At 45.3% G+C, this 27947-nt stretch overlaps 1 protein-coding gene across 1 annotated transcript in view; it reads left to right on the forward strand.

Annotated features, from left to right (window-relative positions):
* Positions 1-7822: 7822 nt before the first annotated feature.
* The window catches only part of LOC134350028 (zinc-binding protein A33-like), a 40059-nt gene continuing 19934 nt past the window's right edge, over positions 7823-27947 (forward strand). The window contains exons 1-2 of the mRNA XM_063054934.1: positions 7823-8236; positions 26158-26253. Of these exons, the coding sequence (XP_062911004.1) occupies positions 7823-8236; positions 26158-26253 (510 nt within the window). The remainder of the gene's footprint in view (positions 8237-26157; positions 26254-27947) is intronic.

Genomic DNA, 27947 nt, shown 5'->3' on the forward strand with positions numbered 1-27947 from the left:
CTCTTGAATGTCAGCACATCATTTCTTAAATAAGGGGCCCAAAACTGCTCACAATATTCCAGGTGAGGCCTCACCAATGCTTTATAAAGCTTCAGCATCACATCTTTGCTTTTATATTCTAGTCCTCTTGAAATGAATGCTAGCATTGAGTTTACCTTCCTCACCATCAACGCAACCTGCAAATTAACCTTTAGGAGATCCTGTACAAGGGCTCCTAATTCCCTTTGCACCTCGGATTTTTAAATTTTCTGCCCACTTAGAAAATAGTCTATGCTTGCTCCTTCTAACAAAGTGCATGACCATACACTTCCCAACACTGCATTCCATCTTGAATGGCAGCAATGCTTCACTACCAGATGAACTAAACACCTTCTATGCCTGCTTTGAAAGGGAAAACACAACTACAGCTGTGAAGATCCCTGCTGCACCTGATGACCCTGTGACCTCTGTCTCAGAGACTGATGTTAGGCTGTCTTTAAAGAGAGTGAACCCTCGCAAGGCAGAAGGTCCCCATGGAGTACCTGGTAAGGCTCCGAAAACCTGTGCCAGTCGACTAGCGGGAGTATTGAAGGACATTTTCAACCTCTCACTGCTAAGGGTGGAAGCTTCCACTTGCTTCAAAAAGGCAACAATTATACCAGTGCCTCAGAAGAATAATGTGGGCTGCCTTAATGACTATCGCCCAGTAGCATTCACATTGACAGTGATGAAATGCTTTGAGATCTTATTGAATGGCGGGCAGACTTGATAGGCCGGATGGCCTAGTCCTGCTCCTATTTCTTATGTTCTTATGTTGAGAGGTTGGTCATGACTAGACTGAACTCCTGCCTCAGCAAGGACCCATTGCAATTTGCCTATTGCCACAATAGGTCAATGGCAGAGGCAATCTCATTGGCTCTCCACACTGCTTTAGACCACCTGGACAACACAAACACCTACGTCAGGATGCTGCTCATTGACTATAGCTCAGCATTTAATACCATCATTCCCACAATCCTGATTAATAAGTTGCAGAACCTGGCCCTTTGTACCTCCCTCTGCAATTGGATCCTCGACTTCATAACCGGGAGACCGCAATCTATGCAGATTGGTGATAACATATCCTCCTCGCTGACGATCAACACTGGCGCACCTCAGGGGTGTGTGCTTAGTCCACTGCTCTACTCTCTATATACCCATGACTGTGTGGCTAGGCACAGCTCAAATACCATCTATAAATTTGCAGACAATACAACCATTATTGGTAGAATGTCAGGTGGTGATGAGAGGCCGTACAGGAGTGAGATATGCCAACTAGTGGAGTGGTGCTGCAGCAACAACCCGACACCCAACGTCAGTAAGATGAAAGAGCTGAGTGTGAACTTCAGGAAGGGTAAGACAAAGGAACACATACGAATCCTCATAGAGGGATCAGAAGTGGAGAGAGTGAGCAGTTTCAAGTTTCTGGGTGTCAAGATCTCTGAAGATCTAACCTGGCCCCAACATATCGATGTAGTTATAAAGAAGGCATGGCAATAGCTATCCTTCATTAGGAGTTTGAAGAGATTTGGCATGTCAACAAATACACTCAAAAACTTCTATAGTTGTACCATGGAGAACATTCTGACAGGCTGCATCACTGTCTGGTATGGAGGAGTAGGGGAGCTACCGTACGGGACCAAAAGAAGCTGCAGAGGGTTGTAAATCCAGTCAGCTCCATCTTGGGTACTAGCCTACAGAGTACCCAGGACATCTTCAGGGAGCGGTGTCTCACAAAGGAAGCGTCCATTATTAAGGACCTCCAACACCCAGGGCATGCCCTTTTCTCACTGTTACCATCAGGCAGGAGGTACAGAAGCCTGAAGGCACACACTCAGTGATTCAGGAACAGCTCCTTCGCTTCTGCTATCTGTTTCCCAATTGGACATTGAACCATTGGACACTACATCACTTTTTTTAATACACAGTATTTCTGTTTTTTTGCATGTTTTTTTAAAAATCTATTCAATATACATATACTGTAATTGATTTGTTTATTATTATTTTTTTCTCTTCTATATTATGTATTGCATCCAACTGCTGCCGCTAAGTTAACAAATTTCATGTCACATGCTGGTGATAATAAACCTGATTCTGATTCTTTATTGGCATTCTCCTAATCTGCCTGAACCCTTCTGCAACCTATCTGCTTCCTCAGCACTACCTGCTCCTCCTGCTCTGGACTAGTTCCTAAGGATTGGAGGGTGGCTAATGTAACCCCACTTTTTAAAAAAGAAGGGAGAGAGAAACCGGGGAATTATAGACCGGTTAGCCTAATGTCGGTGGTGGGGAAACTGCTGGAGTCAGTTATCAAAGATGTGATAGAGGATGTAACTAGTAGAGTGGATAGGGGAGAACCAGTGGATGTGGTATATTTGGATTTTCAAAAGGCTTTTGACAAGGTCTCACACAGGAGATTAGTGTGCAAACTTAAAGCACACGGTATTGGGGGTAAGTTATTGGTGTGGATGGAGAATTGGTTAGCAGACAGGAAGCAAAGAGTGGGAATAAACGGGACCTTTTCAGAATGGCAGGCGGTGACTAGTGGGGTACCGCAAGGCTCAGTGCTGGGACCCCAGTTGTTTACAATATATATTAATGACTTGGTTGAGGGAATTAAATGCAGCATCTCCAAGTTTGCGGATGACACGAAGCTGGGTGGCAGTGTTAGCTGTGAGGAGGATGCTAAGAGGATGCAGGGTGACTTGGATAGGTTGGGTGAGTGGGCAAATTCATGGCAGATACAATTTAATGTGGATAAATGTGAAGTTATCCACTTTGGTGGCAAAAATAGGAAAACAGATTATTATCTGAATGGTGGCCGATTAGGAAAAGGGGAGGTGCAACGAGACCTGGGTGTCATTATACACCAGTCATTGAAAGTGGGCATGCAGGTACAGCAGGCGGTGAAAAAGGCGAATGGTATGCTGGCATTTATAGCGAGAGGATTCGAGTACAGGAGCAGGGAGGTACTACTGCAGTTGTACAAGGCCTTGGTGAGACCACACCTGGAGTATTGTGTGCAGTTTTGGTCCCCTAATCTGAGGAAAGACATCCTTGCCATAGAGGGAGTACAAAGAAGGTTCACCAGATTGATTCCTGGGATGGCAGGACTTTCATATGAAGAAAGACTGGATGAACTGGGCTTGTACTCGTTGGAATTTAGAAGATTGAGGGGGGATCTGATTGAAACGTATAAGATCCTAAAGGGATTGGACAGGCTAGATGCAGGAAGATTGTTCCCGATGTTGGGGAAGTCCAGAATGAGGGGCCACAGTTTGAGGATAGAGGGGAAGCCTTTTAGGACCGAGATTAGGAAAAACTTCTTCACACAGAGAGTGGTGAATCTGTGGAATTCTCTGCCACAGGAAACAGTTGAGGCCAGTTCATTGGCTATATTTAAGAAGGAGTTAGATATGGCCCTTGTGGCTACGGGGGTCAGGGGGTATGGAGGGAAGGCTGGGGCGGGGTTCTGAGTTGGATGATCAGCCATGATCATAATAAATGGCGGTGCAGGCTCGAAGGGCTGAATGGCCTACTCCTGCACCTATTTTCTATGTTTCTATGTTTCTATATCATCGTATCATTTGCAAATTTGGCCAAAAATCCATCAATTCTGTCTTCCAAATCATTAACATACAACATAAAAAAAAGCAATCACAAAACCGACTCCTGCGGCCAATTAGAAATGGCTCCCTTTATTCCCACTCTTTGCCTCCTGTCAATCAGCCAATACTCCATCCATGCTAGTATCTTTCCTTTTATCTTGTTAAGCACCCTCATGTGAGGCATTTGGTCAAAGACCTCCTGAAAATCTAAGTACACAACATCCACTGGTTTTCATTTGTCTATCCTTCTTGTTATTTCCTCAAAGAATTCCAATTGATTAGTCAGTCAAGATTTCCCCTTAGAGAACTATGGACTATTTTATCATGTGCTTCCAAGTACCCCGAAACCATTTCCTTAACAATTGACTCCAACATCATCCCAACCACTGAGATCAGACTAACTGGTGTATAATTTCCTTTCTTCTGCCTCTCTCCCTTTTTAAAGAGTGGAGTGACATTTCCAATTTTCCATTCCTCCGGAATTATACCAGAATCTAATGATTCTTGAAAGATCATTACTAATGCCTCCACAATCTCTTCAGCCACCTCTTTCAGAACCCTGGGGTGTACACTGTCTGGTCCAGGTGACTTATCAACCTTCAGACCTTTTAGTTTCCCAAGGATCTTCTCCCTTGTAATGGTAACTTCACACACTTCTGACCCCTGACATTCGTGAACTCCCAGCATACTGCTAGTGTCTTCCACAGTGAGGACTTATGCAAAATACTTATTCATTTCGATTGCCATTTCCATGTCCCCCCACCCATTACTGCGTCTCCAGCATCACTTTCCAATGGTCTGATATCCACTGTCGCCTCTTTTTTACTCTTTATATATCTGAAAAAAATCTTCTGTTATCCTCCTTGACATCATTGGCTAGCTTACCTTCATATTTAATCTTAACAAATGCCGGTGATATTAAATCTGATTCTGATCATCTTTTCCCCCTATGGCTTTTTCTAGTTGTCTTCTGTTGGTTTTTAAAGGTTTTCCAATCGTCTTACTTCCCACTAATTTTTGCTCTATGATATGCCCTCTATTTTGCTTTTATGTTAGCTTTGACTTCCCTTATCAGCCACAGTTGCATCATCCTGCCTTCAGAGTACTTCTTTGTTATGTATCTATCCTGCGCCTTTTGAATTGCTTCCAGAAACTCCAGGCATTGCAGCTCTGCTGTCATCACTGTTAGTGTCCCCTTTCACTGAACTTTGGCCAGCTCCTCTTTCATGCCTCTGTAATTCCCTTTGCCCCAATGTAATACTGATACATTTGACTTTGGCTTCTGTCTCTCAAATTGCAGGGTGAACTCTAACATATTATGACCACTGCCTCCTAAGGGTTCCTTTACCTTAAACTTCTTAATTTAATCCAGTTTATGACACAACACCCAATCCAGAATAGTTGATTCCCTTAATGGGTTTGACCACAAGCTGCTCTAAAAAGCTATCTTTCAGTCATTCTATCATCCAGCACCAGCCTGATTTTCTTAACTCTGCCCACAAGGATTCTATATCTTTCTATCCTATGTCACCTCTTTCTGAGGATTCATTTCATTTTTTATCAACTGAGCAATGCTTGCCTGCCTGTTCTTTTGATACTATGTGTATCCTTGGATGTTAAACACTCAACTATAATCTTTCAGCCATGGCCCAGTTATGCCAAATGTTTAACTGCACTACAAGATGATCTACCTTATTCCATATTCCTCATGCATTCAAATATAACACCTTCAGTCCTGTGTCCATCACCCTTTTCATCCCCCCCCCCGTTACACCACTTCTTATCCCACTGACTGCAATTTTTCCTTTTTCATCTACCTGTCCTTTCTCACAGTCTCATTACACATGCCTCTGCTTGCAAACTGACAGTCCTATCCTCAACCCTATCACTCTGGTTCCCATCACCCTGCCAATTAGTTTAAACCATCCCCAACAGTTCTAGCAAACCTGCCTGCAAGGATATTGGTCCTCCTCAGGTGTAACCCATCCCTTCTCTACAGGTCATACCTTCCCCTGAAAGCATCCCAATGATCCAGATATCTGAACGCCTACCCCTGCACCAGTTCCTCAGCCACATATTCATCTGCAAAACCATCCTATTCTTACCCTCACTGGCACGTGGCACAGACAGCAATCCAGAGATTTCTATCGTGGCAGTCCTGCTTTTCAGCTTTCTACCGAACTCTCTAAAATCTCTCTTCAGTGACTCCTCACCTTTCCTCCTTATATCATTGTTGCCAATGTGTACCAAGACCTCTGGCTGTTCACCTTCTCAGTTTAGAATTTTGGGAACCTGATCCAAGATGTCCCTGATCCTGGCACCTGGGAGGCACCTAGATGTCTCCATCGCACCCACAGAATCTTGTGTCTACTCCTGTATCTATGGAATCCTCTATCACTGCTGCAGTCCTCTTCTCCCCATTTCCCTACTGAGCCACAGCACCAGACCCACTGCCAGAGATCCGGTCACTGCAGCTTCATCCCCTCCCCCCACCTGTATGTCGTTGCACTCAGCGGTATGAAAACTGTTACACTTATTATTGAGGGAATGGCCACAGGGGTGCCCAGCTCCCTTCCCTCTCCTGATAGTCACTCAGTAACATAGGGGTGACTACCTCCCTGTAGCTCACATCTATAACCTCCTGATTTTTCCATATGAGCCGAAGGTGATCGAACAGCGGCTCCAGTTCCTTAGCACGTTCTCTGACAAGCTGGAGCTCGATGCGCCTGGCGCAGATGTGGTTATCCCCGAGGTTGAAGGTCTCCCAGCACTCCAATATCTCACACAAAGATCACAACACAGCCCCTGCACTAACTATACACTTACAGATGAGAAAAGAAGAAACTTTCCTTGCCCAAACACATGGATCAAAGCACTGCCCTGCTGAAAAAAAGACCAAATCCTGTGAAAGCTCCTTTTCAAATCTCTGGCTCTTGGACCTGCACGATGCCTGCTGCGCCGTTTGACTATAACAGCACTGCCAAAAATGCTCCTTGAGCTTTTTTTATTTTTAAATTATTTTATTTAGAAATACAGCTTGGAACAGGCTGGTCCTTCCATCCCACCGAGCCACGCCACCCAGCAACCTACGTATTTAACTCTAGCCTAATCACAGGTCAATTTACAATGACAGATTAACCTAGCAGCCAGCGCGTCTTTGGACTGTGAGAGGAAAGCAAACTCCTGTCATCGTGGGGCAGGTTTGAAGGACTCTCGGGTTCCCATGAAACATGAGGGGAACGTAGCAGCACACTGCAGTCATTAAGGTTACAATCATCACTACAGTAACTGAATCCATTTCCTCCACTCTCCGTAAGGAGTTTGTACGTTTTCCTTGTGACTGCGTGGGTTTCCTCCCACATTCCAAAGATGCACAAGTTAGAGGCGCACACAGAGTGCATGACAATACACTTCCCAACACCATGCTCTATCTGTAAATAAAATGGAATCAGACACCAGCCAACACCCCTGGAGGTGTTGAAGCTCTTCGTCCAACTTCCAACTGAAGAAAACTGCATCGTAACTGTACTGTGGTGGAGAGGAAGGCTCTACAATGGGCAGTCAAAACTGCCAGTACACCACTGGCACCAGCCTACCTGCCATTAAGGGCATCTACACAGAAAGCTGGCGGAAAAGGGTCAGTGACATCAGGAAGGATCCCACCCTGCTCATGGACTGTTTGTCCCACTCCCATCCACACCAGGACCACCAGACTCAAAAACGATAACTTCTTCCCAGCAGTAAGGCTGATCAACACCTCCACCCACTCCTCGCACCACTCCAGTCACCCCATGTACAGACAGTCCTGTGCCTAGTGTCACTTCATGGACACACAATCAATCTATGTATATAAACTATCTTATATTGTGTTTTAAATTAGTATTGTGTTCTTTACCTTATTGTGATTTTTTGTGCTGCATAGATATGGAGTAAAACTTATTTCACTCTCCTTTACACGGGTGTACTGGAAGTGACATTAAACAATCTTCAGTCTTGAATAATATGAAGTCACAGAGGGAGTCCTTGCAGTTGTGGAAGAGGATAGGGGGCATTGTAGTACAGTACTGTACAGAATTGTCTGAACCTCCTGGAGGCGGTGCCAAGAAGACTGAGAAGTGAAACTGTGCTCAGATGTTTCTCTCTGTGCCGAGTCCTGTAAACAGGAAGCAGGGTCGTTCAGAGGAGCTTGGGGCAAAATGGAACAGGGACAACAGATATCTTGGCTGGAGGACGAACTTTCCTGTCCTATCTGTCAGGATATCTTCAAGAACCCCGTGTTTCCACCCTGTCAGCACAACTTCTGCGGCGCCTGCCTCATGGGCTACTGGAAACAGAAGGGAGGCGGCGAGTGCCCCATCTGCAGGGAGAACTACTCCAGCAGCGACTTGAAATGGAACCGGACGCTGGCCAACATCGTCGACTCTTTCCTGAAGGAGGTGAGCAAGGCCCGGGCGCAGAGCGAGTCCGGGCCGGTGTGTGAACAGCACCGGGAGCTGTTGAAGCTCTTCTGCCAGGAGGACGCCGAGGTGCTCTGCGTCGTGTGCCTGCACTCCAAGAAGCACCAGAACCACAAGTGCCTGCCTCTGGATGAGGCGGCGAAAGAGGGCAAGGTGAGGGTGACGGCCCTGGGGAGGGGAAGCAGGTGGCGGGGGCTGGGAGGGAGGCGAGGATGCCGTTCACTGTCTGTCTGTCTCTCACGCCCCCGCCCCGTCTATCGCGATCTGAGGGCTCCCCTCCCCCCACCGCGTGACCCCTCCCCCTCCCCCGCGCGCCCCTCCCCTTCCCTGCGCTCCCCTCCCCCTCCCCTGCGCTCCCCTCCCCCGCGCCCCCCTCCCCTGCGCTCCCCTCCCCCTCCCCCGTGCTCCCCTCCCCCTCCCCTGCGCTCCCCTCCCCGCGCGCCCCTCCACCTCCCCCGCGCGCCCCTCCCCCTCCCCTGCGTTCCCCTCCCCCTCCCCTGCGCTCCCCTCCCCCCTCCCCCGCGCGATTCTTCCTCCCCCCCACGATCCTCCCCTCCCCTCCGAATGTGGGGTTACTTTGCTTTGGCCTTACGGTCAGCACAGGCACGATGAGCCGACGGGCCTGTGGCTGTTCTGTGACTTCAGTAAAGGTTAAAAACCCATTGAGTTTGAGCAGCAGACTGGACGGGAAAGGGTGCTGGTTTTGCCATGGTGACAGCCCAGAGGAGGCTGTTCAGCCTGACCCATGGGAGGTGTTCATATCCTGGCAGACCAGATCGGCCTGGCTTTGCCTAGTCCATCAACATCCACCTGACAACTCCCTGAAATGAAACTTCAGCAACTATCGCCTTCCAGGTGAGGCCGCACTTCACCTGCGAATCTGTTGGAGTTGTCTATTGTATCTGGTTCTTGCAATGCACTCTCCTCTATATTAGACCATAAGACAGAAGAGCAGAATTAGGCTGCTTGGCCCATCGAGTCTGCTCTGCCATTCAATCATGGCTGATCCTTTTTTCCCCTCCTCAGCTGAGTCCTGACATAGATTGGGCGACCAATTTGTTGAGCACCTCCACTCCATCTGCCAAAAACAGATGGCCAAGCCTTTTAATTCTGATTCCCAATCCCATCCTGACATGTCAATCCATGGCCTCCTCTTCTGCCATGGTGAGGCCACACTCAGGTTGGAGGAGCAACACCTCATATTCTGACTGGATTGATTGCAACCTGATAGCAGGAACATTGATTTCTCCAACTTGCAGTAATTTTCCCTCCCTTCCCTATTCCTCAATTCCCCACTCTGGCCTCTTACTTCTTCCCCTCACCTGCCTCCTTCTTCTCTATCTCCCATGGTCCACTCTCCTCTCCTATCAGATTCCTTCTTCTTCAGCCCTTTACCTTTTTCACCTATCACTTCCCAGCTTCTTACTCCATCCTCCCCACCCACCTACTTTCTCCTATCACCTTGTAGCTTGATCTCATTCCCCTCCTCCGATCTTCTTATTCTGGCATCTGCCCCCCTTCGTTTACAGTCCTGATGAAGGGTCTTGGCCCAAAACATCAAATATTTATTTCCCTCCATAGATGTTGCCTGACCTGCTGAGTTCCTCCAGCATTTTGTGTGTGTTTTACTCCGGAATTGATTCGTAGTGTTAAGACACTCAGTAGGAGTGAAGTGGCTGACTTCCTAACTGGCTATGGGCCAGTGGCCAGCGGCAAGACTCATAAGCTCATTCAGCAGGGATAAAGGCTCTTTGGCCCAAATCCTCCATGCTGACTGTAGTGCCTAACTCAACCCATTTTGCCAAGTTTGGGCCATATCCCTCTAAACGTGTCTAGTGACATAACTTTCCAAATATCTATTAAACGTTGTCATTATACCCACTTCTACCACTTCTTCTGGCAGCTCATTCCACCATCTTCTGTGTAGAAAAATTTGCACCTCAGGTCTCCTTAAAACTGTCTCGGGGACAGCCAGCGTAATCAAAGATCCCACCCACCCCAGGCATTCACTCTTCTCCCCTCTCCCGTCGGGCAGAAGATACAAAAGCCTGAAAGCACGTTCCAGCAAGCTCAAGGTCAGCTTCTGCCTGTCTGTCGTGACAATTGAATGGTTCTATAATGGACTCTTGACCTTCTGATCTGCACCTTACTGCTTATCTGCACTCTCTCTGTAGCTGTTACACTTCATTCTGCTTTCTGGTATTGATTTCCCTGGTACTAACTCACTCTGTCTTGCCACTGGATCCAGATGGGAATTGGGAAGAGAGAGTGAGGCTGACGCTGCGCAACTCTCCCTCACTTAAATCCAAATCACGCGCTAGTCTGGACACCATCATAATGGTGTCTAGGTCCTCATCGACGAACAACTACCTCACTATAATGATTTGATGTGTGTGAGCAGTTTACAAGACAAGCTTTACACTGGATCTTGGTGGCTCGTAAGCCATTTCTAAAACACATGGACACCTGTGGGCCTCAGAAGTGACAGGGTGTCTGGGAGTCTGTGAACCTTTGAGCACCGAACAGTACAGCACAGAAACAGGCCCTTCAGCCCACAGTGTTGTGCCAAACCAATTACATTACCAATCAAATGGCTAACTAAACTAATCCCTCTACCTACACAATGTACAGCTCCTTCCATTTTCCCCACAATCATGTCCCTGTCTGAACGTCTGTTGAAAATCCCCTGTCTCTATCCCCACCCCAGGCAGTACACTCCAGGCACCCACCACTCTGTGTGTAAAAAAAAATGTCGCCCCTCACATCTCTTTTGAAATGACCTCCTCTCACCTTAAATGCATGGCCTCTGATATTAGACATTTCAACCATGCAAAATAGTGTCTATCTACTCTTAAACTCTTATAAACCCCTGTCAGATCTCTCCTCAGCCTCGGCCACGCCAGAGAAAACAACTCAAGTTTCTTCAACCTCTCAAGCCCTCTAATCCAGGCAGCATCCCGGTGAACCTCTTCTGCACCCTCTCCAAAGCCTTGACATCCTTTCTATAGGGTGGGCAACCAGAACTGTATGATATACTCCAGATCCAAAGATTCATAATACATTTCTTAAAGTATATGTAGTATTCAGCCCTGAGATTCGTCTTGTTTCATGGCTGCTGGAACAAAGAAACACTGTGGAACCCATTCAAAGGAAACATCAAACACCCAATGCGCAAGAGAAAGAACAAATAATGCAAGCATCAAAAAAACGAGTGAAAAACAGAATATAAAGTTATTGAAACAGTCCGGGGTTGTTCAGTTTAGTTCAGTTCAGTTTCATTTAGTGTGGTGTCATCCGTTGGCTGCAGATGTGGCCTAACTAGAGTCTTATAAAGTTGTGCCTGAACTGCCTGCCACAGGGCACCGCCCTGTGCCTCAGTGTAGCCCTGGAAAAACATGCATCATTTGGAGAATTCTCCAACACACTCTCTCTCCTCTCGATCAGGTCTGTGCTGGACATGGGTGGTCTCAGCCTTGTCCCTGACGCTACAGCCACCAACCAAGCCCATCTTAGAAAGAAAGAAAGATTCGCTTTGCTTGTCACTTTGAAACATTGAAACACACAGTGAATTGTGTTGTTTGCATCAACAACCAACACAGTCCGAGGATTGTGCTGAGGTCACCCCACAGGTATCGTCACGCTCCCAGCACCAACACAGCCCACAAGTTACGACTATAAATAATAGGTGCCAGGGTCATGTGGCAGTTAGTGTAATGTTACTGCAGTGCCAGTGAGCATGGTTCATGTCCTGCAGCTGTCCTTTAAGTAATTTGTACGTTCCCCCTGTGACTGCGTGGGTCTCCTCCAGGTGCTCTGGATTCCTCCCAAACTCCAAAGACATTGGTCACCTGTGTAATTGCGTGCCGCAGGTTTATTGGTCACGTGTGTAATTGCGTGCCACAGGTTTATTGGTCACATGTGTAATTGCGTGCCGCAGGTTTATTGGTCACGTGTGTAATTGCGTGCCACAGGTTTATTGGTCACATGTGTAATTGCGTGCCGCAGGTTTATTGGTCACGTGTGTAATTGCGTGCCACAGGTTTACTGGGCTGGAAGGGCCTGTTACCGTGCTGTATATCTTAAAAAAAATAATGCTGACTGGTGCATCTTGAGAACATGGGAGGAAACCAGAGCACCCAGAGAAAATCCACTGGTAACAGGGAGAATGTACAAACTCTTTGCAGATAGAGGTTGGAATTGAACCGCAGTCGCCAGCGCTGAAATCGTGACCCACTGGCCACTTTGCTAGTGTGCCGTGTTATCTTCTTCATGCTGGAAACACATGTCAGGTCAGACAGCATCCAAAATACAAAGTAAACTTATTATCAAGGTACATGTATGTCACCAGATACAACCCTGAGGTTTATTTTTTTGCGGGCATTTTCAGTAAACACAAAGAAACACAATCGAATCAGTGAGAAAACACATACAAGATGGACAAAGCCCCAATGTGCAAATTTAACAAAGGAAAACGAATAAGCAATAGATATCAAGAACATGAGGTGAAGAGTCCTTAAGAGTGAACCCATAGGTTATGGAAACAGTTTAGTGTTGGGGTGAGTGCAGTTGAGTGAAGTTATAAGATATCAGAGCAGAATCGAACCATTGGCCCTTCAAGTCTGCTCTGAAGTCATCACCTCTGGTGATAACACATCCAATTAGGGAAAAGCATAATGATTTGGGTTCAGGACGCATCAGAACTGCTGTCCTCAGTATTTTCTGATTCCTGGTTGCATTCGCAGCATCAGCAGGCTTTTTCTGGTTTGTATTACTTTCTGTTCCTGTCTGTGACTGGAGAAATGGGCCCAAAGCTCATTCAGTGTCCAAAATCATGTGTCTCTGGTCTATCATCTGACCTTCTATTTATCTCACCGTACTGAGTACCAACTGTCATTCAAACAGTTCCTCCCATCTCTGTCTGTGGAAGACTACAAGCAAGCAATGTCCTTGGAGAAAGTATAAACAACATGTGAGCAGTCTTCGTCTCTCTCTCTCTCTCTTTTAAACAAGGTGTTTGCGTTAAATAACTCTCTCGCTCTCTCTCAAAAACACATGTCGATGTTAAATAACTCTCTCTCTTTTCAAAAGCACAGTTCATAGGGGTAATTCAGGACCCCGTCACACTCAGGTTGGAGGAGCAACACCTTATATTCTGTCTCCAACCTGATGGTATGAACATTGATATCTCAAACTTCTGATAATGCCCCCTCTTCACCATTCCCCATTCCCCTTTCTCATTTCCCTCTCTCACCATATCTCCTTACCTGCCCATCACCGTCCTCTGGTGCCCTGCCCCATTTTCTTTCTTCCACGGCCTTCTGTCCTCTCTTGTCGGATTCCCACTTCTCCAGCCCTGTATCTCTTTCAACAATCAACATCCCAGCTCTTTATTTCACCCCTCCCTCCTCTCCTGGTTTCACTCATCACCTTGTGTTTCTTCCTCCTGTCCCTCCACCTTCTAACTTTGACTTCTCATCTTTTTTTTCTCCGGTCCTGTTGAAGGGTCTCAGCCTGAAGCATTGACTGTGCTACTTTCCACAGATGCTTCCTGGCCTGCTGAGTTCCTCCAGCATTTTGTGCGTGTTGCTCAGATGTCCAGCTTCTGCATTTGTTCTCTTGTTTTCTATATCCTTCCATTGTCAATCATGAACCAAAAACCAGAGGGCATGGTTTAAGGTGAGAGGAAAGAGATTTAATAGATACCTGAAGGGCAGGTAATAGATAACTGAAGGGCAACTTCCTCACCTGGAAGGTGCTCCATCTATACAGCAAGCTGCCAGAGGAAGTGGTTGAAGCAGGTATGTTAATATTTCAAAGGCACTTGGACAGATGCATTGATAGGAAAGGTTTGATGGATATGGACAAATGGGACTAAATTGAGTGGAAGATGTTGGTCAGCATGGACCAATTGGGCTGGTTCCCATGGATTTTTATGTATTTTCTTTAGAAATACAACCTGATAACTGGCTCTTTTGACCTAACAAGCCCATGCTGTCAAATTTCACCCACACGACCAACTAACCTAACTCTTCAAGCACATCTACAAGGAGTTCTGCCGCAAAAAAGTAGCATCCATCATCAAGGACCCCCACCAGCTAGGCCATGCTCTCTTCTTGTTGCTGCACACCACCAGGTACAGGAACCGTTACTACCCCTCAATCATCAGGTTCCTGAACCAAATCAATATTTATTTATTATTTTGTATGTGCACAAATTGTTTTCTTTTGCACAATGTTTACTTATCTGTCTTTACGTGTGTGTATTTTTTCATTGATTCTGATGTATTTGTTTGTTCTACTGTGAATGCCTGAAAGAAAATGAATCTCAGGGTAGTATATGGTAGCATACATAATTTGATAATAAATTTACTTTCAACTTGGAATGTGGGAGGAGAGAGGTGCACCCGGAGAAAACGCAACCAGTCACAGGGTCACAAAGTACAAACTCCTTACACAGTGGAATTGACCCCGAGCTGCTGGCATTGTAATGATGCTAGGCTGACCACTTCACGACTACGCCCTGACTTTAGGACCCCAGGACTCCTTTTCCGCACATTTTTAATTACTCTGTGTGCTGTCTGTTGTCCCTTTCTCATTCGACATCTTCGTTCGTTCTTTTGAAAAAGACAGGTCCTTCCCCTTAGAGATAAATAACTGCTTCTATCAGAGTCAGAGTCATCCAGTGCAGAAACAGGCCATTCTGCCCACCTAATCCATGCTGTCCATGATGCTCATCTACTCCAGTCCCTCTTGCCTATGTCTGGCCCACATTTTATTTTAGTTAGAGATATAGCATGGAATAGACCCCTAGGGCTTCAATGCCACCAGAAACCCACCTGACACTGGACAATTTACAATGACCAATTAGCCAACTAACTGATAAGTCTTCAGACTGTGGGAGGAAACCAGAGCACCCAGAGGAAATCCACGCATTTCATGTACAAACCCCTTACAGAGGACATCGGAATGGAACTCTGAAATGTGGAGCACCAAAGTTGTAATAGCCACCACACTACCATAGTGCCATAGAACATTTCTAACCATGGACCTGTCTTAATGTCATCGAAACGTTGTAACTGTAGTCATCTCCACTACTTGAAAAGAGGATGCTGTCTAAGTTGCATGCCATTTTGGTCAATGTCTCCCATCCACTACATAATGTACTGGGTGGGCACAGGAGTACATTCAGCCAGAGACTCATTCCACCGAGATGCAGCACAGAGCGTCATAGGAAGTCATTCCTGCCTGTGGCCATCAAACTTTACAACTCTTCCCTTGGAGGGTCAGACACCCTGAGCCAATAGGCTGGTCCTGGACTTATTTCATAATTTACTGGCATAATTTACATATTACTATTTAACTATTTATGGTTCTATTACTATTTATTATTTATGGAGCAACTGTAACGAAAACCAATTTCCCCCCAGGATTAATAAAGTATGACTATGACTATATAGCTGTGACTACTTCATCTGGCAGCCCATGATAAATTATTTTCTTAATTTCCCTCAGTAATCTCCTGTTGAAAACCTTTCCAGCTGTGAGCCAGTGCTGGGCACTTGATTGGCTCATTGGCCCAGTTCCCAGTCTGTCGGAGAAGGGTCAAAGTCCCTTGGTAGCCCTCCCTTCCCTTTTCATCAACCTCTGCTGGTGGCAACACCTCCCTCTCAAAGTCAATGTCAAAGTAAAATTTATTATCAAAGTGCATATATGTCACCATAAACTATCTTGAAATTCATTTTCTTGCAAGTATTTTGCTGGAGAATAAAGAAATCCAATAGAATTAGAACATAACATAGAACATAGAATAGCACAGCACAGTACAGGCCCTTCGGCCCACAATGTTGTGCCGACCCTCAAACCCTGCCTCCCATATAAGCCTCCACCTTAAATTCCTCCATATACCTGTCTAGTAGTCTCTTAAACTTCACTAGTGTGTCTGCCTCCACCACTGACTCAGGCAGTGCATTCCACGTACCAAACACTCTCTGAGTAAAAAGCCTTCCTCTAATATCCCCCTTGAACTTCCCACCCCTTACCTTAAAGCCATGTCCTCTTGTATTGAGCAGTGGTGCCCTGGGGAAGAGGCGCTGGCTATCCACTCTATCTGTTCCTCTTATTATCTTGTACACCTCTATCATGTCTCCTCTCATCCTCCTTCTCTCCAAAGAGTAAAGCCCTAGCTCCCTGGAATTTATGAAAAGTTATGCATAAGCAAGAATTAACAAACAATCATGTGCAAAAGAAGACAAATTGTGCAAATAAGAAGGGAAAAATACTGAGAACATGAGTTGTAAAGAGTCCTTGAAAGTGAGTCTGTGGGTCGTAGTGTCATTTTAGCGTAGTTATCCATGCTCGATTCAGTGTAGGGGTGTCTCCACTTCCTCAGGAAACTGAGGTGAGTTAGGCTTCCCCCCCCGCCCCCATTCTTACGGGAGCACCATTGACAGTGCCCTGACAGCTGCATCGCCATCTCATACAGGGATTGCAAAGCATCTGACTGCAAGGTCTGCTGAGAGGATCATTGGTGTCTCTCTTCCACTCATTAGACCTGTTTATCAGGAGAGCTGCATACGCAGGGCCCTCTGCATTGTTAGTGATCCCTCCTATCTGTCCAGCAATCTCTTTTCCCCCCCCCCACCATCAAGCAGGAGATGCCATAGCATTAGGACAAGGACTGTTCGGATGGGAAACAGCTTCTTCCCCCAGGCCGTGAGACTACTGAACTCCCTGCCACCACCCAGGTCTCATCACGAACGAAGTATCAGTAGCATTATACTGTTTGCATTTTAACTTATGTTGTAAATGTACCTTATCGTCTGTTAATTTATTTGTGGTTAAGTTGCTTTGTGTTATGTGTGTGGGTGTCAGGTACATGTACTGTGTTGTGCTCCTTGATCCAGAGGAACATTGTTTTATTTCGTGATGTACATGTGTACGGTTGAATGACAGTAACCTGAAGTTGAACTTGAACTTGAGTAACATTTCCTGAACCTGATGATATGGGTCCTGAGCTTCCTGTACCTCTCCCATTGGCTAGAAGATACAAAAGCCCATTAAGAACATATGCAGATTATTTTGTGTTTCAGGTGATAGGTGAAACTGGAAGGAGGGAGGGGTGAAATAAAGAGCTGGGAAGTCGATTGGTGAAAGAGATAAAGGACTGGAAAAGTGGGAATCTGATAGGATGGGACAAAGGCCATGGAAGAAAGAAAAGTGGGTAGGAGTGTCAGAGGTGGGTGATGGGCAGGGAAGGAGATAAAGTGAGAGAGGGAAATGGGAATGAGGAATGGTGAAAGGGGGGCATTACCAGAAGTTCGAGAAATTGATATTCATCCCATCAGGTTGGAGGAGCAACACCTTATATTCCATTTAATAGCATGAACATCGATTTCTTGGACTTCCAGTAATCCCCCTCCCTTCACCTCAGCAGGTCAGGCAAGTTAGATAGCAAGGAAGGTTCAGGCACAAAAGGGAGACACTGCCTGGCGGATCCGTCATCGACGGAGTGATCTGAGGCAGAGTGGTAGGGCTTCGGTGAGGTAAATGGGTGAGTGGACTTTTTTTTTCCTTTTTTTTAGAGGAATAAAGCACATGTCTGTAGGGTTAGTACTTTGCTCTGGGTGTCAGATGTGGGAATCCTGGGACTCTTCCAGTCTCCCAGATGGCCACATCTGTCCCAGGTGCACCGAGATGCAGCTCCTGAGAGACCGTGTAGGGATCTGGAGCTGTGGCTTGATGACCTACAGCTTATTAGGGAAAGTGAGCAGGAGACAGATAGGGGCAACAGGGAGTTAGTCACCCCGAGGCTGCAGGAGTTAGATAAGTGGGTGACAGTCAGGGAAGGGAAGGCCACCCCTGTGGCCATCCCCCTCAGTAATCGTTATCTCGTTTTGGATGCTGTTGAGGGGGGTGACCTGACAGAGGACGACCACAGCGATTAGGTCTCTGCACTGAGCCTCGTTCTGTGGTGCAGAAGGGAAAGAGGAAGATGAGGAATGTGGTAGTCATAGGGGATTCTATAGTGAGGGGAACTGTCAGCCTGATAGAGATACCCGCATGGTGTGTTCCCTCCCAGGTGCCAGAGTACAGGATGTCTCAGATCGGGTGCAGAGTATTCTGAAGGGAGAGGGTGAACAGCCAGAAGTCTCGGTACACGTTGGTACCAATGACATAGAAAGAAAAAGGGAGGAGGTCCTGAAGAAAGAATTCAGAGGCTTGGGTAGGAAGCTGAAAAGCAGGACCTCCAGGATAGTAATCTCGGGATTGCTGCTTGTACCACGTGCTAACAAGTGCAAGAATAGCACGATCAGGCATATTAATGTGTGGCTGAGAGACTGGTGTAGGGGACGGGGCTTCAGATTCCTGGATCATTGGGGCCTCTTCTGGGGGAGGTATGACCTGTACAAAAAGGACGGGTTACCCCTGAACCCAAAGATTTTCAAAATCCCAGCAGGCAGGTTTAATAGAACTGTTTGGGAGGGTTTAAACTAATTTGGCAAGAGGATGGGGACCGGAGTGATAGGGCTGAGAAAGGGGAAAACAAAAATAAATTAAAGATAGAGTGCAACAGAGATTATAGAAAGAACAGGCAGGAAATGAGGCATAATCACAGCCAGTGGCATGAGTTACAGGGCAATAGAGGTGTGGTGCAGTTAAAACAGAAAGCAACAAATACTGGACTGAAAATGTTACATTTGAATGCACACAGTATATGAAATAAAATGGACGATCTTGAAATTCAGCTACAGATTGCCAAATATGACGTTGTGGCCATCTCTGAAACTTGGCTAAAGGAAGGCTGCCATTGGGAGTTGAATGTCCAAGGATATTCGGTGTATCGGAAGGAAAGGTTAGTAGGCAGAAGGGGTGGTGTGGCCTTGTGGATTAGAAATAATATTAAATCATTAGAAAGGGATGACAGAGGATCGGAAGGTGTAGAGTCTATATGGGTTGACTGAAGAAATGTCAAGGGTAAAAGGACCCTAATGGCAGTTGTATACAGGCCTCCAATCAGCAGCCAGGATGTGGATTACAAATTACAGCAGGAGATAGAAAAGGCACATCAGAAGGGCAATGTCATGATAATCGTTGGGGATCCTAACATGAAAGTGGATTGGGAAAACCAGTTCAGTACTGAACCTCAGGAGAGAGAATTTGTAGAATGTCTAAGGGATGGCTATTTAATTGTTGACCCCACTAGTGGATCGGCTGTGCTGGATTGGGTGTTGTGCAATGATCCCGAGGTGATAAGAGAGCTTGAGGTTAAAGAACACTTAGGGAGCCATGATCACAATAAGATCGAGTTCACATTGACATTTGAGACAGAAACTAAATTCCAATGTGTTGCTATTTCAGTGGAATAAAGGAAATCACAGCGGCATGAGAGAGGAACTGGCCAAGGTTGACTGGAAAGGGACACTAGCAGGAAGGACAGCAGAGCCGCAATGGCTGGAGTTTCTGTGAAAAATGAGGGAAGTGTAAGACAGATATATTCCAAATAAGAAGAAATTTTCGAATGGAGGAAGGACACTACCATGGCTGACAAGTGAAGTCAGAGCCAAAGTAAAAGCAAAATAAAGGGCATTCAAAGAAGCCAAAGCTAGTGGGAAGATAGAGGATTGGGAAGCTTTTAAAAACTTGCAGAAGGAATCTAAGAAGGTCATTAGGAAGGAAAAGATGAATTATGAAAGAAAGCTGGCGACTAATATCAAAGAAGATAGTAAAGGCTTTTTTAAGTATATAAATGGTAAAAGAGAGTTGAGGGTAGATATAGGACCAATAGAAAATGACACTGGAGATAGTGTAATAAGAGGCACAGAGATAGCAGAGGAACTGAAAGCATATTTTGCATCAGTCTTCACAGTGGAAGACGTCTGCAGTAGACCGGACATTCAAGAGTGTCAGGGAAGTGAAGTATGTGCAGTGAAAATTACAACTGAGAAGGTGCTCAGGAAGCTTAATGGTCTGAGGGTGGATAAATCTCCTGGACCTGATGGAATGCACCCTCGGGTTCTGAAGGAAGTAGTTGGAGAGATTGCGGAGGCATTAACAATGATCTTTCAAGAATTGATAGATTCTGGCATTGTACCAGATGACCGGAAAATTGCAAATGTTATTCCGCTATTTACGAAGAGCAGGAGGCAGCAGAAAGGAAACTATAGACCTGTTAGCCTGACATCAGTGGTTGGGAAGTTGCTGGAATCGATTGTTAGGGATGAGATTACGGAGTACCTGGAGGCACATGACAAGATAGGCCAAAGCCAGCATGGTTTCCTGAAAGGAGAATCCTGCCTGGCTAACCTTCTGCAATTCTTTGAGGAAATTACAAGCAGGGTAGACAAAGGAGATGCAGTAGACGTGGTGTATTTGGATTTTCAGAAGGCCTTTGACAAGGTGCCGCACATGAGGCTACTTAGCAAGATAAGAGCCCATGGAATTACAGGGAGGTTACTAGCATGGGTGGAGCATTGGCTGGTCGGCAGAAAACAGAGAGTGGGAATAAAGGGATCCTATTCTGGCTGGCTGCCGGTTACCACTGGAGTTCCACAGGGGTCGGTGTTGGGACCGCTGCTTTTTATGATGTATGTCAATGATTTGGACTATGGGGTTAATGGGTTTGTGGCTAAATTTGCTGATGATACAAAGATAGATGGAGGAGCAGTTAGTGTTGAGGAAACAGAGAGCTTGCAGAGAGACTTAGATAGTTTCGAGGAATGGGCAAAGAAGTGGCAAATAAAATACAATGTTGGAAAGTGTATGGTCATGCACTTTGGTGGAAGAAATAAATGGGCAGACTATTATTTAGATGTGGAGAGAATTCAAATTGCAGAGATGAAAAGGGACTTGGGAGTCCTTGTGCGGATACCCTAAAGGTTAACCTCCAGGTTGAGTTGGTGGTGAAGAAGGCAAATGCAGACGTTGGCATTTATTTCTAGAGGTATAGAATATAAGAGCAGGGATGTGAAGTTGAATCTCTATAAGACACTTGTGAGACCACACTTGGAGTATTGTGTGCAGTTTTGGGCACCTTATTTTAGAAAGGATATACTGACATTGGAGAGGGTTCAGAGAAGGTTCACGAGAATGATTCCAGGAATGAAAGGGTTACCGTATGAGGAACGTCTGGCAGCTCTTGGGCTGTATTCCCGAGTTCAGGAGAATGAGGGAGGAATCTCAGAGAGACATTCCGAATTGTTAAAATGCCTGAACAAATTAGATATGGCAAAGTTATTTTCCATGGTAGGGGAGTCTAGGACAAGAGGGCACAACTTCAGAATTGAAGGACATCTATTTAGAACAGAGATGCAGTGAAATAATTTCAGTCACAGGGTGGTAAATCTATGGAATTTGATGCCATGAGCAGCTGTGGAGACCAAGTCACTGGGTGCATTTAAGGCAGAGGTAGATAGGGTCTTGATTAGCTGGGGCATCAAATGGTATGGGGTAAAGGCAGGGAAGTGGAGATTACTGGAAGAATTGAATCGGCCCATGATTGAATGGCAGAGCAGACTCGATGGGCCGAATGGCCTAATTCTGCTCCTCTATCTCATGCTGTTATGGTCTTATAAGAGTGTTAAGTGCTTGCACCACACTGCCAGGGGGTGGTGGTAGAGGAGGATACATTAGGGGCATTTAAGAAACTCTTAGTTAAGCACATGGATGATAGGAAAATGGAAGGCTGTGTGGGTGGGAAGGGTTAGATTAATCTCAGAGTAGGTTAAAAGGTCATACACTCAAAACTTCTATAGTTGTACCGTGGAGAGCATTCTGACAGGCTGCATCACTATCTGGTATGGAGGGGCTACTGCACAGGACCGAAAGACGTTAGATAGATAGATAGATAGACAGTTACACTTTATTGTTCCTGAGGGAAATTGGGTTTCGTTACAGCCGCACCAACTAAGAATAGAGCATAAATATAGCAATACAAAAACCACAAACAATCAAACAACAAAATGCAAACTATGCCAGATGAAAATAAGTCCAGGACCAGCCCATTGGCTCAGGGTGTCTGACCCTCCACGGGAGGAGCTGCAAAGTTCAATGGCCACAGGCTGGAACAACCTCCCGTGCTGCCCAGTGTTGTATCTCGGTGGAATATGGCCGGAGTCCAACAGCAACAAGTTCAATATCTGGTCTACAAACACGTTCCTCGATCGTAATATGACCCGGATTGCACCATCTGTTGTTAACCAGAACAGTAAGCTCCCAACTCCTTTACGCCTACCACTCTCAGTGCACTTCCGGTCAGCCCAAACGGTCTGGAAGCCGTCCATGGAGAAGTTTTGATCGGGTATGTCCTCGTGCAGTCCCGTTCCAGTGAAACACACAACACTGCACTCCCGAAATGTTCTCTGACACCTGGCTAGCGCCGTGAATGCGTCCATTTTATTACCCATCGAGCTCCTCTTCTCCATAAGTCTCTGTTGTCTCGACCCGGTCCTCTTTCCTCGACTTAGTGATCCTCCCCTGCGTCCGCGGTGTGTTTTCCTCCAGATTTCAGCAGGGGTGTCCGCTGCTCTGCTCGCTAAACCGGCCGGCATAAGCTCAATCAGCTGGTCCCTGGAATACACAATGCGACCATGCTTCTGCCCCGCTAATGAGACATGTCGGAATGTAACTATTTCCAGCGCTAAAAACCCAAATAAAACTCTCTCTACCAGAATGTTAGAGAGGGTGCAGCTTCGACGTGATACTGTGAAAAAAAATACAAAAATAACGTAAGTTAATAAAGTAAGAATACTCGTCGGAACGGCTGTAACAGGCTGCATGCACGACCGGCGCAATCACACATCGCAGAGGTTTGTAAATTTAGTTGGTTCCATCTTGGGTACTAGCCTACAAAGTACCCAGGACATCTTTAGGGAGCAGTGTCTCAGAAAGGCAGTGTCCATTATTAAGGACGTCCAGCACCCAGGGCATGCCCTTTTCTCACTGTTACCATCAGGTAGGAGGTACAGAAGCCTGAAGGCACAGACTCAGTGATTCAGGAACGGCTTCTTCCCCTCTGCCATCCAATTCCTAAATGGACTTTGAAGCTTTGGACACTACCTCACTTTTTAAAAAAAAATATGGTATTTCTGTTTTTGCACATTTTGTAAATCTATTCAATATATGTAATTGATTTACTTGTTTATTTATTATTATTATTTTTATTTATTATTGTTTTTTCTCTCTGCCAATTATATATTGCATTGAACTGCTGCTGCTAAGTTAACAAATTTCACATCACATGCTGATGATAATAAACCTGATTCTGATTCTGTACTGTGCTGCTGTGTTCAGTGTATCTCAATACACTGCAAAATGATTTGGTCGGTATAAAAAGTACTAAAGTCAAGCTTTTCATTTCATTTCAGTACATGTGACAAAAATAAACAAATTTCCCAATTATCAACATTCAGGCAGAGCCAGAGTGAGTTTATATTTCATGAAATGCTCTTCTTGGATGGTGGTAACGCTGTTCTTTTGAAAAAGTTTGTGCATTTTGAAATCACACACACCCCAACATAGAGTCACAGACAAGTACAGTAAGAAACAGGCCCTTTGGCCCATTTAGTCCATGCTGAACTATTAATCTGGCCATTCACAGCTACTTGCACACGAACCATAGCCCTCCATACTCCTCCCATCCATATACTTTTCCAAATTTCTCTTAAATGTCTTTTGCATTTTTTATTCTCCATAAGCACCTCATTTGTTCTTACCTAGCTATACCTGCTCTGCACCTCCTTCTCCTTCTTAACCAGAGCTTCAAGGTCTCTCAAAATTCAAAGTTCTCTAAACCTGTTATCCTTGTCTTTTATTCTGACAGGTGCATACAAGCTCTGTACGCTAAAAATGGCACTTGTGAAGGCCTCCCACTTACCAAGTACACCTTTGCCAGAAAACAGCCTGTCCCAATCCACACTTGCCAGATCCTTTCTGTATCCATCAAAATCGGCCTTTATCCAATTTAGAATCTCAACCTGTGGACCAGGCCAATCCTTCTCCACAATTATCTTCAAACTAATGGCATTCTGAACATATTAAGAGAACTGTTGTAGGTATTTGCAGAGATCAGGACAGAGTGTGGCATAGCAGCAGTGCTGTTCCAGAGATCCTGGTTCGATCCTGACCTCCAGCGCTGTCTGTATGGAGGTGCGTTTCCCCGAGTGCTCCTAGGGCACCAGCCGCTCTAAACCATCCCCTTCTGTGTCAGTGAGTCTGCAGGGAGACTCATAGTCCAAGGGTACGCTGGGGGAAGCCCACAAGGCTTACCACATAGTCCGGTGCCAGCGTAACATGCCAACGATGTTCAATAGAACATTCCAATAACAAAATCAACAATTTCAAAACAAAATCAAAAATAAAGCCCTTTTCTACTCTCCCCTCCCACCCACCTACTCACAAGCACTGACAGGCATCCAACTTCTAAACTCGCCAACTTCAGTCTGTGAGCTTTGACTTTCAGTATCAACTTCAGGGATGATACTGAATACCAGTCTCACTAATCCCATCTGCCTGCACATGGCATAAGTCTTTTAAATAACACTGCCCTGTAACTTCATCAAAGATTTCAAGTACAGTTATTATCAAAGTATGTATACAAAATTCAACTCAAAATACCATGGAAACAGTAAGAAAACATCAAACACCCAACGTGCAAAAAAAGAACAATTTGTTCAAATGGCTAAAAGCAAGCGAACAACACAGAATATAAAACATCAAACTAGGAGTCCAGTAGTAATCAGTTTAGTTCAGTTCAAAGCGATATGGCCCTGGCATTCACCCGATCCACCTGGAAGCACCCAGCACTCACAACTCCCATCTCCCCTAACCTTTCCGCGCTCTCACCTCAATCCTACATCCTCTAGTACAATATTTGACACTTTTGGAAAAGGAATCTTAACATCTGCTCCATCTGTGCCCCTTGAAATCTTATAAGGCGCAGTGAAATGCATCGATTGCATCAATGACCCATGCAGTCTGAAGATGTGCTGGGGGCTGCCTGCGAGTGTTGCCATGCTTCTCGTGCCAATGTAGCACGTCCACAACTCACCAACCCAAAGTACTCACTAACAAAGTATTGGAGCAACTCAGCAAACTCACTGACCCGAAGTACTCACTAATAAAGTACTGGAACAACTCACTGACCCGAAGTACTCACTAATAAAGTATTGGAACAACTCACCAACCCGAAGTACTCACTAACAAAGTATTGGAACAACTCACTAACAAAGTACTGGAACAACTCAGCAAACTCACTGACCCGAAGTACTCACTAATAAAGTACTGGAACAACTCACTGACCCGAAGTACTCACTAATAAAGTACTGGAACAACTCAGCAAACTCACTAACTCGAAGTACTCACTAACAAAGTACTGAAACTACTCACTAATAAAGTACTGGAACAACTCACTAACAAAGTACTGGAACAACTCAGCAAACTCACTGACCCGAAGTACTCACTAATAAAGTACTGAAACGACTTACTAACAAAGTACTGAAACTACTCACTAACAAAGTACTGAAACGATTCACTAACAAAGTACTGAATCGACTCACTAACAAAGTACTGAAACGACTCACTAACCAAGTACTGAAACGACTCACTAATAAAGTACTGAAACGACTCACTAACAAAGTACTGAAACGACTCACTAACGAAGTACTGAAACGACTCACTAACAAAGTACTGAAACGACTCAGCAGCTTGGGCAGCATCTATGCACAAGAGTAAACATGTCAGAATGGGAAGGGGAATCGGGATTGAAATGTTTGGCCACCGCTTGTCCTGCTTCTGGCGGATGGTGTGGATGTGCTGAGCGAAGTGGTTCTCCCAGTTTACGATAGGTTTCACCAATGTAGAGGACATTGGGAACACCAGACTCTAACCCAAACCTGTACTTCTCCTGAATGTGGGACAAAACCGAAGGACCCAGAGGAAACCCAGGCAGTTACAGGGAGAATGTACAAACTCCTTGCAGACAACAGCAGAAAGTGAATCCCGGTGCTGTAAAACATTGTGCTAACTACTACGCTACCCATTTATTTTTCAACTAATTTCTTCAAACTAATATTCTTTTAGGATGTACTGGGGATATCAATTGAAACTCTAAAAGCCAAGAAAGAGAAGTTCCTTGGGATCAAGAAAGAATATGACCTGACTTTAAACCACATTAAGGTGAGCTATTCAACATGGTCTCTGAAAGACTGAATGCACCACCAGGCTTTCTTTCTATAAAGCTGAAATCTGCTCTGCTTCATTTCGGTTCACACAACAGGGGAGGTCGAGTTCCGAACTCACAATAAAAATGCAATTCGTGTCACAGAGACACAGTACACTGCAGCATAGAATGAGGGTCTTCAGCCCATCTAGTCAATGCCAACCTGTTTTTCTGCCTAGTCCCTGTTAACTGCACCCTGACCATATCCCTCCATACCCCTCCCATCCATGTACACATCATGAACTCTCTGAGTACAGGGTCCAGAGAAACTGATGTTGCCGTCTCTAGTCACAGACTCTCTGAGTACAGGGTCCTTCTTGGTAAGTCGGGGTTACTGTTGGAGTGGGTTCAGTGCTCAGCAGGAAATAGAGGTTGTCCAGAGTGATCCTGGGGATGGAAAGGTATGAGGTGTGTTTGATGGCTCTCTGAGCCTGTACTTGCTGGAATTTTGAAGGATGAGGGGGGGATCTCATTGAAACCTATCAAATATTGAAAGACCTAGACAGAGTGGATGTGGAGAGGATGTTTCCAACTGTAGGGGAAGTCCAGGACCAGAAGGCATGGTCTCAGAATAGAAGGACACCCCTTTAGAACAGAGATGAGGAGAAATTTCTTTAGCCAGAGGGTGGTGAATCTGGGGTATTCATAGCCAGATGGCTGTAGAGGCCAAGAATTGAGTATATTTAAAGCAAGGGTTAATAGATTTTTGATTAATTGGCATCAAAGTTTATGGGTTGAAGACAGAAGAATGGGGTTGTGAGGTGTAACTAATCAGCCGTGATGTTGTGTAATAATTGTATTAGGGAGCTTAATGTAAAGGAACCCTTAGGAGGCAGTGATTATAATATGATTGAATTCATTCAGCAATTTGAGAGAGGGAAGCGTAAGTCAGATGTATGAGTCTTGCAATGGAATAAAGGGAATTACAGAGGCATGTGAGGAAAGCTTGACCAGGTGGATTGGAGGAGGATACTGGCGGGGATGACAGCAGAGCAGAGATGGCTAAAGTTTCTGGGAACCATTCACAAGGCAGAGGATAGATCTGTCCCACAGAGGAAGAAGTTCTCAGATGGCAGGGGTAAGCAACTGTGGCTGACGAGAAGTTAAGGACTGCATAAAAGCTAAGAAAAGGGTAGCAAAAGTGAGTGGGAAGTTTTATGACTAGGAAGCTTTTTAAAATCCAACAAAAAACAACTAAAAAAAGCTACAAGAAGGGAAAAGATAAAATCTGAGGGCAAACTAGCCAATAATAGAGAGCAGGATACCAAAAGTATTTTCAGTTTTATAAAGAGTAAAAGGGAGGTGAAAGTTGACATTGGACCATTGGAAAATGATGCTGGTGAGGTAGTAATGGAGGACAAAGAAATGTGTACTTTACATCAGTCTTCACTGTGGAAGACACTAGCTGCCAGAGGTCCGTGAGTGTCAGGGAGCAGGAGTGAGTGCCATTGCTATCACAAGGCAAAAAGTGCTAGTGCTAGGCATTCTCCGTAACCTTTGACACCCCGACTAATCAAGTAAATTATAAATCGTCTCTGTACTCTCTATGTAAAAAGCAGAGAGGGCTAGTCTGATACAGACACACATCTTGGGCACTGTGTACCAGGTACAGAGTGATCAACTGTAAAAGCATAAATAGATATTTGGATAA

This window comes from Mobula hypostoma, chromosome 8, assembly GCF_963921235.1.
Source record: "Mobula hypostoma chromosome 8, sMobHyp1.1, whole genome shotgun sequence".
Taxonomy (NCBI): domain Eukaryota; kingdom Metazoa; phylum Chordata; class Chondrichthyes; order Myliobatiformes; family Myliobatidae; genus Mobula; species Mobula hypostoma.